The sequence below is a fragment of the Oryctolagus cuniculus genome, chromosome 3 (assembly GCF_051225735.1).
Source record: "Oryctolagus cuniculus isolate XC-2025 breed Fujian yellow rabbit chromosome 3, ASM5122573v1, whole genome shotgun sequence".
NCBI classification, from domain to species: Eukaryota; Metazoa; Chordata; class Mammalia; order Lagomorpha; family Leporidae; genus Oryctolagus; species Oryctolagus cuniculus.
In genome coordinates, this window is record NC_142869.1 from 34,851,451 (window position 1) to 34,870,650 (window position 19,200).

A 19,200-nucleotide genomic window follows, 5' to 3' on the forward strand; every position below is an offset into this window, starting at 1 on the left:
GGCAGAATGGCCTTATGTATCCTTTATTGTTCTTGTACCAGAAGAGAAGTGAAAAACAAAATTAGCTCCTGCAGAAGCCAGGAAGGAAACTGTATTTGTTTAACACAGCAGGAGGCCTTTCACTACCTGCCCAATGGCCTTGACCATTACTCTGCCCTGGCCTCTCAATGTGTTGGCTGCCCCTTGCCTGGCTGCTTGCTTCTGATAAGAGATGCCAACCCCCTTGGGAGCCATGGAGAGGTGAGAACAGAGGCAATGCAATCTTTGGGTTATATTTTCAAAGGTTTGTGAAGGAAGTAAGACATTTACTTATGATCACTATTCTTTTCTGCAAGAAAACCCTACAGATTACAGACGGACCTCAACTGCTATCTCACAGCAAAGGCTTAACTTTTAAAAAAGACAGCTGTGAGCTTATTTGTAGCCATTTTGCCTTTACTTTCTTTCCAACGAGGATATAGATGATTTGGTTTCTGTTTGAGAGGAGCACAAATAATGGTGACATGTTATTAACTTAACCACCATGAGAAATTACATTTTTTTACAATCATACTCGGTTATGTAGCTGAAGACAAGGCTCGATCTAATGTACTCCTACCTCTGTATGATATAGAGAATAAGTCATGATCACATACACCCTGAACATAAACAAAGTCAGTAGCTTCATCTTTGTTTAATTTTCTTGCATGCCTACATAGCACATAAAATTATCAAGTTAATAATTGCATTAGCATTTATTTATATAATTTATTTACAACCTGTCTAGTCCTAAAGAGGGATTGGGGTAGCTTACATCAATAATTACACTGAAATTATCCGCCAACTTTTCAACAAGTTGCAAGTGTTGACATAGTCATATTTTTCAAGTAGAAGAATCCAGAACCCAGATATATTTTTAGTGTGAAAGATGGCCAAAATCTTTATGAATAATGTTTGCAATTCATTCATTTTTCTTTATGTGTAATGGAAACAAGCTTTCAATAAATGAGGACTGTGGATTCAGACAAGGCAATTTGTACTTAGAAAACAGGTTGGGTGTCATAAATTTGATTGCAAAGTTAGTGCTCACAATTTGAACTTATTATTTTTTTCTTCAAAAGAAGTACTTACAATTTCTGTGTTAAGTTTCAACCTGCCAGCAGGGTTTGTTTCCTCCATGGCATCACCAAAACACACCAGAAACCATTAATTTACATTCTACTGGAAGGGTTAAATATAATAATGTGCTATGGGAAAATGCACCTAAACTTCAAATTTAGGAAAGAAGAAACATTTTTCCCTCTGAGCTGATTATGTGACAGAAGCCCCTTAACATAACCACATAGGTGGTGGCATGAGGAGAGGACTGGAGGAAGGTGTCCATTTGGTCCTACTATTACGGCAACAAGAACGGCCCCGGCAGGGGGTCGAAGAGGTGGCCATGAGAAAGAGATCTGTTGGCAATTTGTTAGCTCTGTATTTACAAAGGAGAAGGCACTCTTTAGGTCAAATGCTCCCTAGGCATTCTCAACTGTGGAACAGATACACACTCAGAGAAGGACTCCTGCTGCCTGTTCATATATACAGATCATTCATAATTCAGGCACTGTCTGCATTGAGTGTCAGGCCAAGATCTGATGCACAGAGATCCAGAGAGTATTATTTGGAACAGAAAGGGACCTTAGGAGACTATATAATTCAATTCCCTAATTTTATTGGTATTCTTCTCCCTGTTTCCTGTCACAGTCTTCTCCCTATTTTGTCAGATTATTTTTTAAATTTAAATTTTAGTATTTATTGGCTTATCACTATTTACACAATCCAATCTCTACCCCCCAACCTCAATTCAGATTGTGGGTGTCTAGAAGAACGTCTCCACCTGCAGTGGGAGAACAAAGAGAAAGCTGTATCCCTTGCCCAGGGATAGGGGTATTCATCACAGATGGAGGGTTCATAGCATCACAGCTAACAAGGTTGCTGAAAAACAAAATCAAGTTTCGTACCTCCAGAAATGTATTTGCATGGAAAAAAACACACAGTTCAATTTTTGCAAGTGGTATTAAGAACCAAGAAGTTAAATGATCATTGTAATCTCAAACATCCAATGGCAGACTTGGCCAGTAATCAGTACCAGACCTTCCTGATCGACACATTACTATCTGATGATGCATTCTTCAACTTTCCTAATCTGAGGTGGACAATCATAATAACACTGGCCTTTTCCGTGAAGTGTATCTCCTTGAAACGTGACTTGGCTGCTCTTTCCAACCACATGGAGTATATATTCCTTTACCCCTTGGGTCCTCACTGATCTTGAGATTTCCATTGACCAAATGAACGAGGCAGAATTGACACTGTGCACCAGTGAAAGCCAGGCCTTAACAGCCCCAGCCTCTTCTGCTTCTGCTGTCCTGGAAAGGCCATATAAGGATGCTGGACCAGCATTTTGGAGGCTGAGATGACCCAAGAAGGAAAAGCAAGGTGTCTCTCACACAGTCAGGACCACTGGCACACGTGTGCAGGAGACCGTCTTGGGTCCTGCAGCCTAGCAGATGCTCCTGTGGAAGGCAGCTGATGAGGAACAGTGTCCACAACCCACAGAACAGAGCAACCTAACGAGCCGTCATGTTTGTCAAGTCTTCCGGTTTTGAGGCTGCTCAGTAAACAGCAACAGATAACGGAAATGGAGAACTTATTAAAGAGATCAATTAGATCTCAAAGCCACAAGTACTGTACTTTCTATGTCACCTGTGCAAATGGTTTTGTCACAGATTTACAATTCCATTTATGAGACAGCATACGTTGCAGTGTTATTACTAAAATCGCTTTCTATACCTTTGCTTCCTTCTCCTGAGTTTTCCTTTCTGCCTTTGGCTCACGCTTCTCCATAACCTGGGAAGTGTTTGCTCTCATTCCTTCTCTGAACCATCCAGGACCCAACCAGGATCCTACCTCATCCCTGAAACATTTCATGATTTTAAAGTCCTTTGGCCTTTAAAGCACTTTGCTTTCTTCATTTGAATTACTTCTAGTCACTTTCAACCTCATTTTCTTTCTTAACTTTGTGCACCTACTTTCCTTCCACTAGCTTTATAGGTGAGAAGGCGCCATGCCATATTCTTGTTTCTCTAATAGCACACAGTACTATCTATGAGCTCCTGAATCACAGGGATGTGTTTTCGTATACTTTAGAATACCCAGTGCATGGCACAGAAGCTAGTAGAAATATACATTCAATAAATATGGCAACAGGCATTCAGTAAATATTTGTTGAACAGGAGATACCCAATATTTCCTGGGGACCTAGAAAAAGTGGCAAGTGGAGGCCCAAGAAAATAATTTACTGAACATTAATCTCTCCGAGTATCATGAAAGAGAAAAACTTGGCTTCAAGGGGAAGGGAGTAAAAGTAAACCATAGATAAGATGTTTTAGTTGGGTATTTTTCTATTTTGCCATTTGGAATTTGCTTAATTTTCTGTTTATTTGTTTTTCTCCTCTTCGGGGACGTCAGTGGTCTAAAGATGAAACATGTAAGTTTCAGGAAAGTGATACAGGAGAGGGTAGAGGGCCAGCCCTTTCAAGTCAGCCTGCAAGTCGGCAATTCACCTTGAGGTGCTCAGGCAGACAGTTCCGTAAGCCAGGAGCCACAGGCTCCCGTGAGATAGAGCGACAATTCTATAACTTGCAAGATTAGCTTGCCCGCTTTTAGAGATGATACTTGTCTCCCTTCTGATACCATCCCCTCATGTAATGTACTATCACCTTCATCATCACCACCTGGCATTTCAACAGAAAGCAGAAACAAATGTGTTCTGTGATGGAAGGATACATTACAGAGTATGATTTGATTCCAGAAAGGCAGGAGAAGAGATCAGAAGCAAGAAAGGAAAGGAGAAAAGAAGGAAGAAGAGAGGAGGAGTAAATATGAAATTTGAAATAACATTTCAAACTGTTAATCCTTCCTTAGGTCCCTAATCTCTAAGAAATGCAAAGAATTAATTATGCAAAGAATAAGTGATACAAGTTCTACATATGACTCAATAAGGGGCTAGGAAACAAAACTGAACACATTCATAATTGAATATCCTGCCATTCCGGGCAGATTTACAGAAGAGTAAACTTAGAGATTTTTAACAATATTAAATGTTCTTTTGTCTTTTCAACATCTGTGATGAAACATTCATTTTTAAGAGAGAGCTGGCATTGTGGTAAAGCTTCATTTAGGCAGCAACAGGAATTGAAGAGTGTGTGATTTGTACTTGGGCTTCTTAATTTAAATAATTATAACATCTTAAAGAAAAATGCATCTTAACCCCTACGATGTTTTATTATATCTGACAAGTTCAGTAAAAGGGCACCTATCTACTCCTGCATTATGCGACATACGTTCTGCACGCTCATTAAAAATAATGAGAACCTATTTAAAAGTCATTGTCCAGAGAATCTTTGGGGATGGGGCATGGGGAGAGTAAGTGGCAACAGTGTTATTTCAGCGCCTATCTCTGTTTTATCAGCCCTTCGGGGGTGGGGAGGGGAAGTGATCGTAAGTTGGTACTCTTTAATGATAAAGATCACACATTTTCCTGGAAAAAACAGGCAGATGAAACATGTTCGGACCTGTAAGTACACTTTCAAAATGAGATGGACTACAGCGGTTGTTTCACATGTGTAGTATTTACTTTGATAACAGCCGGAAAAGTCAACCACAATCAATTGTGGCATTATTTTTCCCCCTAATCTTCAAATATCCTTTACAAAAGGAATACATTTCCTTATCTTATACCAAGTGTACCTTAACAAATGTACTGATCACAGGCAGAGAGGCAATTAAGCAAATCAAGGTCATCCCCTGAGTTTTGTAACTAACTTCTTACCCAGCTGCTCTATATCAACAGCTGGCATAAATTACTGGTAACATTTGGCTCACTGGATAATAAGAAGGATATAGTCGGTGGTTGGTCACAATATTCCTTTATTTTTCCTGAGCTGTTTAAACATGTATTTTCAGGAAATTCTTCTTTTCTACCCTCTAGAAGGCAATCATGCCTGCAGTGGCCACTAATAAGACATCTGTCTTGAACCACTAAGGTAGGGCCAAATCTCAAGGCTGTTCATTGTTAACTTTGCAAGAGAATGTAATTAGGCCCCAGTCCTCAGAAACGTCAAGAGGGCTTCTTTACAGCATACAATACTCCTCCTTCCACTGCCTTTCAATCTCCAACAAAACCAGTGTTGTGATAAAAGCCATTAAGTATTTACATTCTGACACCTGGAAGCCATATGACCTGGCAAAATGGCCAGCACTTCCTCCATCTGCTTTAATAATGCTGAACCAGAGCATTTATCATCATCTATTTTACCAAGACTAGATTTTGCTGACAAGGGTTCAGTAAAATTCTTTCAGGTATAAGTACTTCCCAGGGAGTAGCAAATGACTATTAATCCCTCAGCCTTGTGGGTTATTGAACACACTCAAAAAGCTGGCAAAGATTAAGGACTTTGTCTTATAGTACAAGCAAGGGGAGGTACAGTGTTTACCTCAGAGAGGGAAAGCTTTGCTTTAAAAATATTTCTGATAGTGACAATCAATGCAAACTTTGGTAAGAAGCAATGTCTCTGTGCATCATTAAAATGAGATAAATGGAAACTAAACAAACTTGTTTTCTGATAACATATAAGGATCATTTTCCTAGGAACTCTGCAGTCTTTGACAAGAGTTCAACCATAGCACCTTGTACGGTGGGATATGGTTGACATAAGGGGTCAACAACATAGCTTACCCTACAGCATCAGGACAAAGAAAGAAGGGAAGCAGATACAATTGCAAGCAAATACCAATAGCCCAGTGTTCTAAGCCTCTCAAAATATTTCCCTTTGGTATGGATCTAAATCTACAAGTTACAAGGTGGCACGTAACAAATTTTGAACACAATCAAATTGAGTGTGGAAATTTTAAAGCACAATCGAGTTGGGCCTGAAAAAGTCAAGTACAATTGAGTTTGCCTAAATAAATCAGGTGTAATTGAGTTGGGTAACTGGATTGTGCTCAGCACTGGCTCTTTGCCCAAATGAGGGGGCACATGGCCAAAAAGGAGCAACTCTCTCAGGCTTGCAATTTTCACAGGGTAAGAAACTGTCCACATAACAGAGATAAAGTTGGACATGTGATGATTGAAGCTTATCAGTTACACTCATTAAGTTATACTACAGGCCAACTACTGTTCCAGAGGTTCTCAAATTTGAGTGAGCATCAGAATAATCTAGAAGGTGTTAAAACACATATTTCCAAGCCCCTACACCAGAGTTTATTTATGTGGGTCTAGAAAGAGCTGGCGACTCTGCATATCTAACAAGTTCCCAAATGATGCTGTTACTGCTGGTCTGAGAACCACTGTTTGATTGAATTGTTGTAGCCCAAACTGAAGCAGTTAGACATGCTTTTAAATATTTTTAGGGGCCAGTGCTGTGACACAGGGGGTTAAGCCACCACATGCAGCCTCGGAAACCAGTATGGGAGCCGATTCAAGTCTCAGTTGCCCCACTTCTGGTCCAGCTCCCTGCTAACGTGCCTGGGAAAGCAGCAGAGGATGGTCCAAATGCTTGGACCTCTCACCCGTGTCGGAGAGCCAGAGGAAGCTCCTAGCTTCTGGCTCCTGCCTGGCCCTGCTCTGGCCATTGCAGCCACTTGGGGAAACAACCAGAGGATGGCAGATCTCTTTCTCTCTCTCTCTCCCTCTATCTCTCCCTCTATCAACTCTGCCTTTTCAAATAAATTAATTAATTAAAAAATTTAATACTGTAAAAAGAAACCCAACATTTGTAAATATAAGGTCATGATACTTACTGATCTGAAATATTTTCACAAGGAAACTGTATAATGGATTGTGCAAATGTCTTTATGATAACTGAAACCCCCTAAGTGGTCATTTGCTTTCACAATGAATTTATACCATATGACCTCACAATCCCACTCATGGGAATTTATCCAAACCATATGAACGAGTTATCTGTACCCCCATGTTTACTGCAGCTCAATTCACAATAGCTAAGGCATAGAATAAACCCAGATGTCCACCAACTGATTACTGAATAAAGAAATTATGGTTTATATGTATTATACATACACACACTATGGAGTACTACACAATCATAAACAATATTAAAATCCTTTCTTTTCCAACAAAATGGTTGCAATTGGAAACCATTATACTTAGTGAAATAAGCCAGTCCCAAAAGGACAAATACCATATTTTCCCAGATCTGTGGTAACTAACGGGCACCAAAAATGTAATGTATAGGAGTGAATTGCCATTCTGAGATTTGATGATTGGGTATTGCCGTTGTCTCTACCATTGAGAAACTGTTTTTTCTTCTTACTATTTGTTTTTTCTTCTTACTATTTGTTGAACCCTTTACTTAATGTAGAGTTAATCTTATGAGTATAAAGTAAACTCAAAGAGGGAATAAGAGAGGAAGGAGGAGGAAGGCTGAGAAGGAGGGTGGGGTGGGAAGTATCACTATGTTCCTAAATCTATATATATGAAATACATGAAATTTGTCTACCTTAAAACAATTAAAAAAAACAACAAAATCAAAATGAACCAAAATGAAACCAAACTCTCACTGTCTCATATGGAGATAGATTAATACTGCTAGGAAATCCTTACAAATTATTTGGTTAAAAATAATCGCACAGGAATTATACATTGAATGCAGGTCTGATATAGACTAGTGGTACTAACTTTTTTAGCTATACACTTTCCAGCTTTCTATGTCATGGGTTTCAGCAATGTGCAACTTTCTGTCTGTTAATAAATATGTACTGAGCATATACTGTGTTTCAGGCACAGGAAAGGGCATGAGTGAACATTATTTGGCACTCACCAGGTGTTAGAAACTATGCTTAGTTAATTCTCACAATACTACCAGGGAGGTATTATTACCCTTATTTGACATATGAGGAAACACAGTCACTGAACTATTAAGAAGGCAAAGCAGAGATTCATATACAGACCATGAGGTATGTCCCAAAGCGCATTCCAAATGGCTATTTCTCTATAGTTCTTAAAGTCTACTGGGGAAATTTCAATATTGTGATTCAGAGGCATGGAATGGGGCATCTTAATATGACTGGAAGACTTAGTGAGGCTTCTTAAGCCAGATCCAGGGGCTCAAGGAAGCTTTGACCAAGAAAGGGTTCTGTATCTACTTGGTTGATGATGTCACTAGACATCCAAACTAAAAACTACAGAATCATTGCTATTTCTCATTCTTAGAAACCAACATCTATTAGATGCCCAAACCAATGTTTTTCTATTTCCATGTTGGTCTCTATTCCTCAAAGGTGAGAAAACATATAATCTTTTATTCAGATGAGCAACAATGATAACCACAAGTGACGTTTGTTGAATCTCATTCCACATACCCCAGTCTAAGCATTTCACATGTGTATCATTTAATCCTAGCAACGGTCTCTTAGGTTGATGCTAATCTGATTGCTAAATAAGGAGTGAGGATGGGGAGTTAGCATGATCAAGGCTAGTAGTCAATGGGTGTAGATCTAGGATTCAACCCAAGTCTGATGAATTTCAGATTTCATGCTGCTTGTAAGTACCCCTGGTGAATTGTAGCAAACTCATAGCAGGTATTTCTTTGCCCCTCCAAATTTATTCCACACAGTACTATTTCTCACATGAGTCCCTTGCTCAGTAATCTGTAAAGTTTCTCAGTCTACTATGTCTTTGATATATTCTGTACTTTTCATTGTCTAAGTAATTGAACATCATATTTCCTTCAGACGTTTAGTTCTGTATTTTGAAATCCTCTTCAATATTGAGCATTGTTCTCAAATGCAATCATGCTCATGGAAGTTTTCTAGGTCCCTAACATACTTTGAAACCATGGAACACTTTATTTATATAATGTGATCCACTCATCACCCTTTTTTGTATGGCCAAAGTTCCTTGAGGACAGGCATGCATCGTATTCATCAACAAACTTCATGTTGTAGAGGTTTGCCAAAGAATCAGTCATATTGGCTGGATGGATTACAGTAAGAAGTAAATGGAAACTATTATAGAAAGAAAATAAAAAGGAAACGACTCCTTAGTAAGGATTCTACCGTAAGTCACTAGAACTGTGTTGCTTGGAATAATGTAATTTGGCATTTGTATGATTACTTTAATTCTCAATCATAACTCTCACATTTTGGTGTAGGTAGAAAAATCAATCTAAAATCATCCATTAATATCCCGGACTTATCCACAAATAGCCACTGTAATATTCATTTTTCCTAAGTATCTTGCTCAATTAAGCATGGAATTATTTAAATCAAATAGCCACAGGGAATGAAATTATATACCAGTTAAATGAAGTTCATCTAAGATTTCAAACCAAAATTCTTCCATGATTTATAATGTTAAATCATTTGACATTTGAAGGTACAAATTTATCAATTAATAATAAGATCAAATAAACCATGAAGGAGATGGAACCGTATCTCATTTGCCAAGGTAGTCACAGGGACAGGTGAACAGTGTTAGAATACAGCAGGCAGCAAGTATGAAGAGAACCTACATGGGCATGTGCATCATTTTCTTCCTCAGCAAAAGCAATATTACTAAGTGAAGGTTAAATCAGCATGACAAACATGGGCCACTTTTGGTTCTCAATCATACCAGGCAGGAGAAATTTACTTGCTTGAAATATAGTTAATCCCACTTGCAGAGGCTCACGTTTAATAGCAGGCAAACATGGCAGGTAGAAATTATAAATACATTTAAAATTTTCTCAGCTTGTTTTACCCACCCTAGGGGTTACTGTGCTTTTCAAGACAATTTAAAGATAAGGGACTAGTTAGAAAATGAAATGTTAAAGAGGTTAACAAAGAAATGGAAGAGATGGTCTTTCTCCCCAACCCATGAAAGAAGACATACATCCATGTGCATGTACCTGTATTTGCATGGCAAATAATGCACATATTTTCTCTATTTCTCTTTTTCTCCATCCACCCCCACTTCTCCAGCTTTAACAAATAAAGCCATGCTATAAATACAAAACTTTGTCTTTCAGGATCTTTCCTAAGACGTCGTGTAAGAAACAGAACAATTTCAGATTATCAAGGATAGAAAAGAACTTGTAGGCTGTATCTCCCAGAGAGCAGACCAAACAAATCACTCATTAAGAGCACAGTTCCCATTTCAAGTGCAGGTGCAGACACAGCAGTTTCACCTTCTGAGTCTAATATAAACATTATTCTCAAAGTACCCTCTGCAAAAAATGTTCCTCATGTGAACACCTCTTTAATAAACTCTCCATTCAGAGAGGAGGACATCAAAGGATCTTGCAGACTGAGATTCTGGAAATAATACTTTTGAAGCACCGTTCTTTTGGTAATGATCCTAGAAACAACTAAATAGTTGTGATATTGTTACATGCATTCTTATCGTTTGATTTTCAACTCGGCCTGCCACGGAGGGAAGGAGAGTTGGCTAAATGTCACACTAAGCCTCTGATGTTCACTAAGTGCTCAGGAGGGAGGACAGGGACCAGCAATTGTAGGAGATCAGCATGGCTCCCTTAGGTGTCAAGTCAGGGGAAATGACCAGGAAATGGAGGCCAAGGCCTTTGGAATGGGAGCAGGTCACATCCGAGAGAGGATCCTCTTCTGGGATTTCCTGCCTAACTGCTGACCACATGCTCCCTTGGCTGTAAGTGTCGAGACTTTACAAGAAGCCAGTGATAACAAGGAAATAAGGAAGATTGAACTGTCAGAAAACAGGCAGTGCAGGGCTACTTAGAAGGTACAGAGCATGGCTTTGAAAAAAGGGAGAAGAGTGCTTCTCAGAACAGGAAAACAATAAACACAGTTTGTTTTCTTCAAAGGAGATAGGACAAGACAAAAGCAGGAAGTGCTGTCCTTCCTTCATCCTGCCAGAGTTTCAATGGAAAGTCAAGTGTGTGCATCAATCATGATAAGGGAGAAGAGACCAAAGAGCTACCACCTTCAGTTTCTTGAAAGGAAAACACAGAGTTGTATCACATAACATAACACACTGCTCATTTTGTTCTTTCAAATGGTTCAGCCCTTGCCACTTTAGGAAGGAATTCCCACTGCAATCCTATGCGTGCCACATATGACCTCTCTTTAAACTTCCTGCATGACTCATGCTTGCTTCTTAGCACTCAGTGACAGCATTCTGGGGAAATTCTACTCCAGTGTTTTCTCCAGAAATAAGATTCTGGGTCTATATGACTTAGGTGATGGTAAGCTTCAAAGTCCCTTTCTTTACTTTGATTAAAAAGAATATTCCAACATATTTAGATGGTTGACTGTCAAATATTTTTGAGAGAGTACATAATTTCTAGAAAGTTCTAAGAAAATAAATTCTAACCACGTGCCCTCCAAATATTGAATAAAGCTAAAAACAATGAAAACAAACAATTTATTTGTACTCAAAATCTCACAGTTTCAGGATTAATTAACATACTCCCTGGTGGGATTGGATTATGATGTCATTTTTGGTATAGAAAGCAATTTTTATTAAATCTATTAAATTAGAGTAAAATAGGGGGCCGGTGCTGTGGTGCAGAAGGTTATGCCCTGGCCTGAATTTCCAGTTCAAGACCGGCTGCTCCACTTCCTATCCATCTCTCTGTTATGGCCTGGGAAAGCAGTGGAAGATGGCCTAAGTCCTTGGTTTCCTGCACCTGCATGGAAGACCTGGAAGAAGCTCCTGACTCCTGGCTTCGGATCAGCGCAGCTCCGGCCATTGCAGCCAACTGGGGAGTGAACCATAGGATGGAAGACCTCTCTCTCTCTGCCTCTCCTCTCTCTGTGTAACTGTGACTTTCAAACAACAAATAAAATAAATCTTTAAAAAATGAGAGTAAAATTATGTATTATATATTATATATATTAGGGTACCTCACTTATTAAGTTTGTTGGTTATAAAGTTTTTGTTTGTAATTCAGTGTTTTGGATCCCAAAACATATTTTTAAATAATAAAAAAGAAAACAATCACTGGTCAGATATACTGGTTAGTCTTAGGTGAGCCTGTATCAATATATTTACTTCAGAATATATCTAAAATAGTATTATATTTACAGTACTACAGAAGTAGTGATATGCTAGAACTGATTATAGCCAATGTACAGTTGTCCTGAAACTATGCCAAGAGCTTTGCATGCCTTATCTCATTTAATCTTCATGGGAATCATGATACAAATAAGGAAACTGAGTCTCAGAATGATTTTGTGACCTGTTATAGATCATACAGCTAGTAAGTGCTATACAAGAAATTGAATTCTGGAAGCTGAACTCCAAAAATAATGGTAAGCATTAGGAAACTAGGCCTTTAGTTCCAGCTCATTGTGGGACCATGCACTGGTCCTGTTTTTATCTGCGAAATCAAGAGTTGGACTTACTGATTTGTATAGTGCTAAGCAGTTCAAAAATTCTACCATTGCATTTCCAACTTCTAGATGTAATCATCTTTGATGGAAAATGTATTCAGTTTTAAGCTAAGATTTAAAACTAAGGTTGGCATGTTTTTTTTTGTTTGTTTGTTTGTTTGTTTTCCCCATTACCTGAGAGGGAGGGGGCAGCCTCTAGGAAGAAATAATTAGCTATGCAGTTGGGAATTCCAGAGGACATATGAGACAGGGGTACAAGGAAATATTAGATGGGGAACTTGGGGCTCACAGAGGTTTAAATTTCCAATTGGAGCTCTGTCATTAGATTCTTTTATGTTTGCACTGATTAGAATTTTTCTCTTACTTCATGAGTTTTATTCTTTTTGGGACCTTAATTCAACAGAATGCACAGTCAAAGCTTTTTTCCTTGTTGTCCTGTCCTTGAAATAAACACATAGTCCCACTGAAGTTTTCTGAGGTCTATGTCCTGTGACCAAATAATTAGACCATATGTCAAAGAGCCTGCTACATACATGTGCTGGCCCTCTTTGTAACTGGTTGTTTTCACTTTGAACTTTGTACAGAAGGACATAGGTCTTAGGATTAACAAAGGAAAGAATTATCCATCTCCATCTTAGAGAAAAAAAAAAAATCTATACTCCAAGTCTAGAAAGAGCAAGATTTTTCAGTGAGGAGATGAAGCTGAAGTTCAGAATTCTACTTCCTAAAAAGGTTATACCTGGAATAGTCAAGTAGAGAGCTATGAGTTATACCCCTCATTCTTCTGCCCTCCTCCCCACCACGACTGCTCCTTCCAGAGCATAGACAAACATTCTATATCACATGTTTTGCTTTGCTAAGAGCCATAAGAGCATTTTTTAATTAAAAATATGTTTAATTTAAAAAGTAACAAAAACATATAATTGTACATATTTATAGGGTACCATGTGAAGTTTCAATAATCATATATATTGCATAATATCCAATCCAGGCAAATATACCTTTTCAAACATTTAGCATTTTTTTATGATACAAAAGCAAAAATAGGCAATTAGGATTTCATCAAGCCAAAGAACTCCTGTACAGCAGAGGAAACAGTTGAACAGACTGAAGAGACAACCTACAGAACAGGAGAAAATATCTGCGAGTTATCTACCTGAAAGAGGATCCATAACTAGACTAGATAAGGAACTCATTAGCAAAACAAACAGCTCAATTTAAAAATGGCAGTTGATTTAAATACATTTCTCAAAGAAAGAAATGCCAAGGACCAACAGGTACAGGAAATAATGTTCAAAATCACTAATCAACAGGGGACACAAATCAAAACCAAAATGAGACATCATCTCATTCTAGTGACAAATTCTATTATCAGAAGGACAAAAACGATAAGTCCTGGCATGGATGTAGAGAAAAGGGAACCCTTGCACTGTTGATGTGGATGCAAATTAGTATAGCCATGGTGGAAAACAGTAAGGAGGTTCCGCCAAAAACTAAAAATAGAACCACCAGCTGACCCAGCAATCATATCTAAGGGAAAATGAAATAAATCTTTTGAAGAGACATCTGCACTTTCACATTTACTACACCACCATTCACAATAGCCAAGAAAGTGTCTATCTATCCACTGATGAGTTTTCTGTAATTTTTAAAAAAAATACATTTCAACAAAGCAAATAACTTTCATTCATTGTAAAAAAAAAAAATAAATGAAAATATCCCATAATCCCAACATTCTAGCTGCACGTCCTTCCATTTTTAAAAAAGTTTTTAAATGTAATTTGGTCACTCTACATATATAATTTTATGCCCTACATTTTAATTTAATGTTATGCTATTAACATTTTCTTTTGTTATTATCACATAGAAGTCATTTTAATTACTTATTATATTTCATTAAAGAACTACCTAGTTACTTATCTAAGCAATGCCAATTCTGCACCCAATATGTCAATACAATAGATTGGACTTTAGAAAAAAATGAATGCATATGATATTTTCCCACATGTTTGACCATCAGTTTAGGACACAGTACTAGAAATGTAGTTACTTGGTCAAAGAATGCACATTTTTAATAAGACTTGGAATATCTTCCACCAGATACCTTTCCCAGACCTCAATAATATATTTAATTCCCTTATTCCATGTTACCATGACACTCTGCACTTCCCATTCAAAATCTCCATCGCCATTTTGAGCACTTGCTTATAGTTTTATTTGTATTACATATATTAATGGGGACTGTGAACTCCATCCAAGTAGGGTCATGTACTATTTTACTAACTGTGTTTTGTGAAGGGCCTACCATCTAGGACACATCCAATGTATGCTTAAATATTGAATTTACTGAATATTGTTGAATAGTTGTTTATTACTAAAGGTTGTTTGAATTAAGCAACTGTTCAACAATATTCAACTAGAACTTATCTCACAGCTTCAATGAATTCACTGGTTGCTTAAATTCTGCATTGAAAATTCAGTGAACCTGAGAGCTGAACATTACCAGTTCTCGGGGCAGAAAATTTCCTTCTTGGCGAGCAATGACCAGCGATGCCGTCTCTCCCTGTTTGGTGCTCCTCAACATGGCCACGAGCTCTTCCTGAGTTCGTCCAGTGACATCTCTGCCATTTACCTAATGAGTGCAATCATTTGAACAGTCAAATAATTACGACACTCACTATCCCCTTCTACCCCATCCATAGGTTCCTATCATCGATAAAGCTAGGAGAAAATGAAAATCAAACTGATGAATGAAAACCAACTATTTCAATAACCACCCTTACTCTGATACTGGACAAACTCAATAATTAATATTAGCAGTTTTTCCTAAAATATCACATTCTCATGAGGGGAAAATCAAACTGGGAGAACCAGAGAATGATTCCTCAAATGAGAAGGAAGCAGATTTCCAGTGCTCACCTGGCATCGTTTTCTCCCCAACACAACCAGCAAATGATCCTACAGTGTGTTCCATATTTAAAATATTATAGTCTCCAGATTATCACAGATTGAGATATTTTATTTCATGACATTTTAATCATATGGTACACAGTCTTTCATGATGTAGAACTGTATTGAAAGCTGTAACATTGATTTCATGCCACCAGAGAGTTAAATAAAAAGATAAAGAGAAGTTTTCATTATCACTTGGCCCCTTATCACTGGCCTTACTGGAGACTTACAAAGTTAAGTTATCCGTTAAGTAATGGCATAATTGAAGTTCTTACCTCATTTAGGAGTAATACTTTTCAATATATTGTATTCAAGATATAAATATTTAAAGGGATCTTTGTATAAATATTTGACCATCAAAAATATTTTATTGAAGATACCAGTTCCAATGCTTACCTCTAAAATTCTGTCCCCTGATTGTAGGCGGCCATCTTTTATTGCTGCTCCCTTTGGTAAAATATTTTTTACAAAAATGGGACCAGGACCATGTATGGAGGAGTCTCTGGTAACCACAGTGAAACCAAGTCCTTCAGGGCCTAGCACAGAAGACCAGGGAAACACAGAGTCACCTTAAGGATGAATCACCTTACATTCAGTCTCACAGTGCATTCGACCTAACTTAGATCAGTGCACAAGTAAGTAAAACCTTTACATTTCAAGATATTTTCAATATGCTTCAGGTGTTCTGGTTCCAGATAGAGATTACAGTTCCTGACAGGCCATGATGGCATCAAAGCGAATTCTGGGCCCAACAATGATGTGTAACTTTCTTTTTATTTGGGTTGTAGAAGCAATGCACATATTATCCATATACTCTGAGGAACTGACTTCTCAGGAAACGTAACTTCACTTCATACTCTGCTGGTAGGCCAGGGTATCTGGCATGAGTTCTGTCAGTCTCTGAACCTGTGGGCAACCTGGAGCTCCTCCCTTTTCTGCGCCCCATTGCATCAAGTCTTGCTGTCCTGCTCTGTTCTCTTGCAGCTCCCTTTCTCCCTTCCACTGCAGTTTTCATTCTGTCTAAAGGTAGGCTCAGATTTCTCCACACTAAGGAAACTTATTCCAGTCTTACTGCTTTTTCAAACTTCCATCACCGATGACCTATAAAAACCCATATCAAGAAATTCTATCTTTGATCTTTCTTTAAAAGAGTGAAAAGATGAGTAACAGCATCTCATTAATTTTTTTTAAATGTACTCTCCTCTCAGTTGTTATGCCTTTATTTTATGATTACTTTCCTACCTCTCCATTCACACACCTTGATCTTGACCTAGCAGTTCCTCCATGCTCTGATCTGGGCCGCTTCGTCTTCTAGTACCTGCCTTGGCCAGCTCCTAGCTTCAACAATCTCACTGTGGAAGACACCTGAATCTCTTTGGCCCTAATCTGTCTTTCTGACATCAGCTTCCTGCATATCACCATGTGAATTTCAAACTTGACTATGTGCCCCCCTTTCCAATTCAGATCCTGGCCTTTACAAATAGTCTCATCTACTTAAAATTCTTATTTCTAGCAAATACATTTGTATCATGCAAGTTGCCTTGGCTGAAAACCTCAGCAATAACTGTCATTCCTCCCTTCCTTCCTTCCTAAGGCACCAATGTTGTGTTTTCACATTCAGACAGATAAAATGTACCCTTCACTGATCCTGGTCTCTCCCTTAGTACATCTTTTGGCTGTCAGATTAATCTTCCCAAATACAGCTGTGATGCCATATGCCTTGCTTTTACATTCAAAGTTTTCTGATCGATTTTCAAAATAATTTTGTGTCTGGTTAATTTTATTTCCCATAAAGCACCAAACTCTGTGACTTATACATAGCCAGAAAATTTGTACCAAAACAAACAAACAAACAAACCAAAACAAAAAAACTCCCATGGGAGACCAGGAAAAGCACCTGGCTCCTGGCTCCTGCCATCGGATCAGCACGGTGCACCGGCCGCAGCGCGCTGGCCGCGGCGGCCATTGGAGGGTGAACCAACGGCAAAGGAAGACCTTTCTCTCTCTCTCTCTCTCTCTCTCACTGTCCACTCTGCCTGTCAAAAAAAAAAAAAAAAAACAAAAAACAAAAAACAAAAAAAAAAACCAAAAAGCAAAAAACAAACAAAAAAAATCTCCAAAACTACCGATCTACTGATGGAGTTAACGAAACCTAAATGCAAGGCATACTGGAGTATTTGTGCCTCCTAATCAATGCATTTTTTTTTTTTTTTTTTGGCCAGGCAGAGTTAGACAGTGAGAGAGAGAGAGACAGAGAGAGAGTTATAGACAGTGAGAGACAGAGAGAAAGGTCTTCCTTCCATTTGTTCACTCTCCTAACAGCTGCTACAGCTGGTGCTGCACCAATCTGAATCCAGGAGCTGGGTACTTCCTCCTGGTCTCCAGTGTGGGTGCAGGGACGCAAGCACTTGGGCCATCCTCCACTGCCCTCCCCGGCCACAGCAGAGAGCTGGACTGGAAGAGGAGCAACCGGGACTAGTACCTGGCGCCCCAACCGGGACTAGAACCCGGAATGCCAGCACCGCAGGCGGAGGATTAGCCAGGTGAGCCACACCTCTGGCCTACATTTGTTTTCTTATAGAATTCTTATAGGTCAATGGAATTTTGCTAAAAGAATTTTCTCAGAATAATCCCTATATCCTTATAAAGCTATATCATTTGTTTTAGAAATGAATTAATATATATTTTAAAGCTACCTATGGCCATTGAATGATCTATTAATTCAGATAAGAATCTTGAAAATCTTAAGTTTCTTTGGCATTTTCTTGAAACACACAGGATTTCAGAAGGTTGCAATAGGGGAGGATAATATCAGGCAGAGGTTATAAAATGAACTAACGCATAGAAGCGCATGAATGCTCATGGGTGTGTACAATATTGCATAAATATGCATGTACACACATGAGCTCGTCTTACAGTACTGTGCTGGAAATGAATAGAAAGTTGACATGAATCAAGCAAAGGTTATACATACTTTGAAACTAGGTAACTTTCAAAAGAATGTTTGTAATGTTAAATCAACAAAATTAATAATTATTAAATATTTGGTTTCTGGGTAGTAAACTCTTTACTGCTATAAAACTGTTTTAGATAATGAGAAACAATATGTTATTTGGACTTGGCTTAAAGAATGCATCAAAAATCACGAATTGTGTTCAAAACAAGGACGGCTGAATTTCAATGTGTTTTTAGTATTAAGTTGTAACACAATATTGCTGTGTTTCTATCAAGTTTGCAATGATTCTTTCCAGTCCCCAACATGTCTTCATTATTTTCTTGTTTCAAATAATCTATAATCTGCAGAAGAAAAGAATAAGAAAGTACCACAATTTCAAGAAATTTAAGTTACCTAAGTACACACTTAAATCTATTCTTTGATACAATTAAATGAAGGGAGAATTAACTAAATTAGCCTTAATGCATTTCTCTTAACCAATTTTACATGCTACAATAATAGAATGCTATTAAGCATAATTTAATAATTACCTTTCTTTAGGTCAATCTTAATTTTCTTTGCATTTTTCTTGCTGCCAAACCCCATGAGAGGAGAGAGTGAGGGAGAGGATGGCTTTCTTCCTAGCCTGGGCACTTGAGGGCTCTTGCTTTGTTGCAGGGGAGCTGATGTATCTGCTTCAGAGCAGCCTGTTCCTGTGAGGTTTGCTGTCTTTACTCCTGATTTGCAATGCGCAGGAGGAGGCACCTTTGTTCTCAAAGCACCATCACTGTTTGCAAAAATGTTAAGTGGTCCAATGAATGATTTTTCATACTGCTCACGGTGTTGAGGTGGAAGCACGTGGAGGAGCACACTTGGAGATTTCATTGCCTTACGGAAGACATCTTGAGCCCTGGAAA

The 19,200-nt window shown here is 38.3% G+C and overlaps 1 protein-coding gene across 5 annotated transcripts in view; it reads right to left on the bottom strand.

Annotated features, from left to right (window-relative positions):
* PARD3B (par-3 family cell polarity regulator beta) overlaps positions 1-19,200 on the bottom strand; it is a 1,145,366-nt gene that overhangs the window by 505,430 nt on the left and 620,736 nt on the right. For all 5 annotated transcript variants that reach the window (XM_089330006.1, XM_089330005.1, XM_089330004.1 and 2 more), the window contains 3 exons: positions 18,835-19,193; positions 15,745-15,884; positions 14,900-15,028 (listed from right to left, as the gene is read on the bottom strand). In XM_089330006.1, coding sequence (XP_089186132.1) covers positions 14,900-15,028; positions 15,745-15,884; positions 18,835-19,193 — 628 coding nt within the window. The remainder of the gene's footprint in view (positions 1-14,899; positions 15,029-15,744; positions 15,885-18,834; positions 19,194-19,200) is intronic.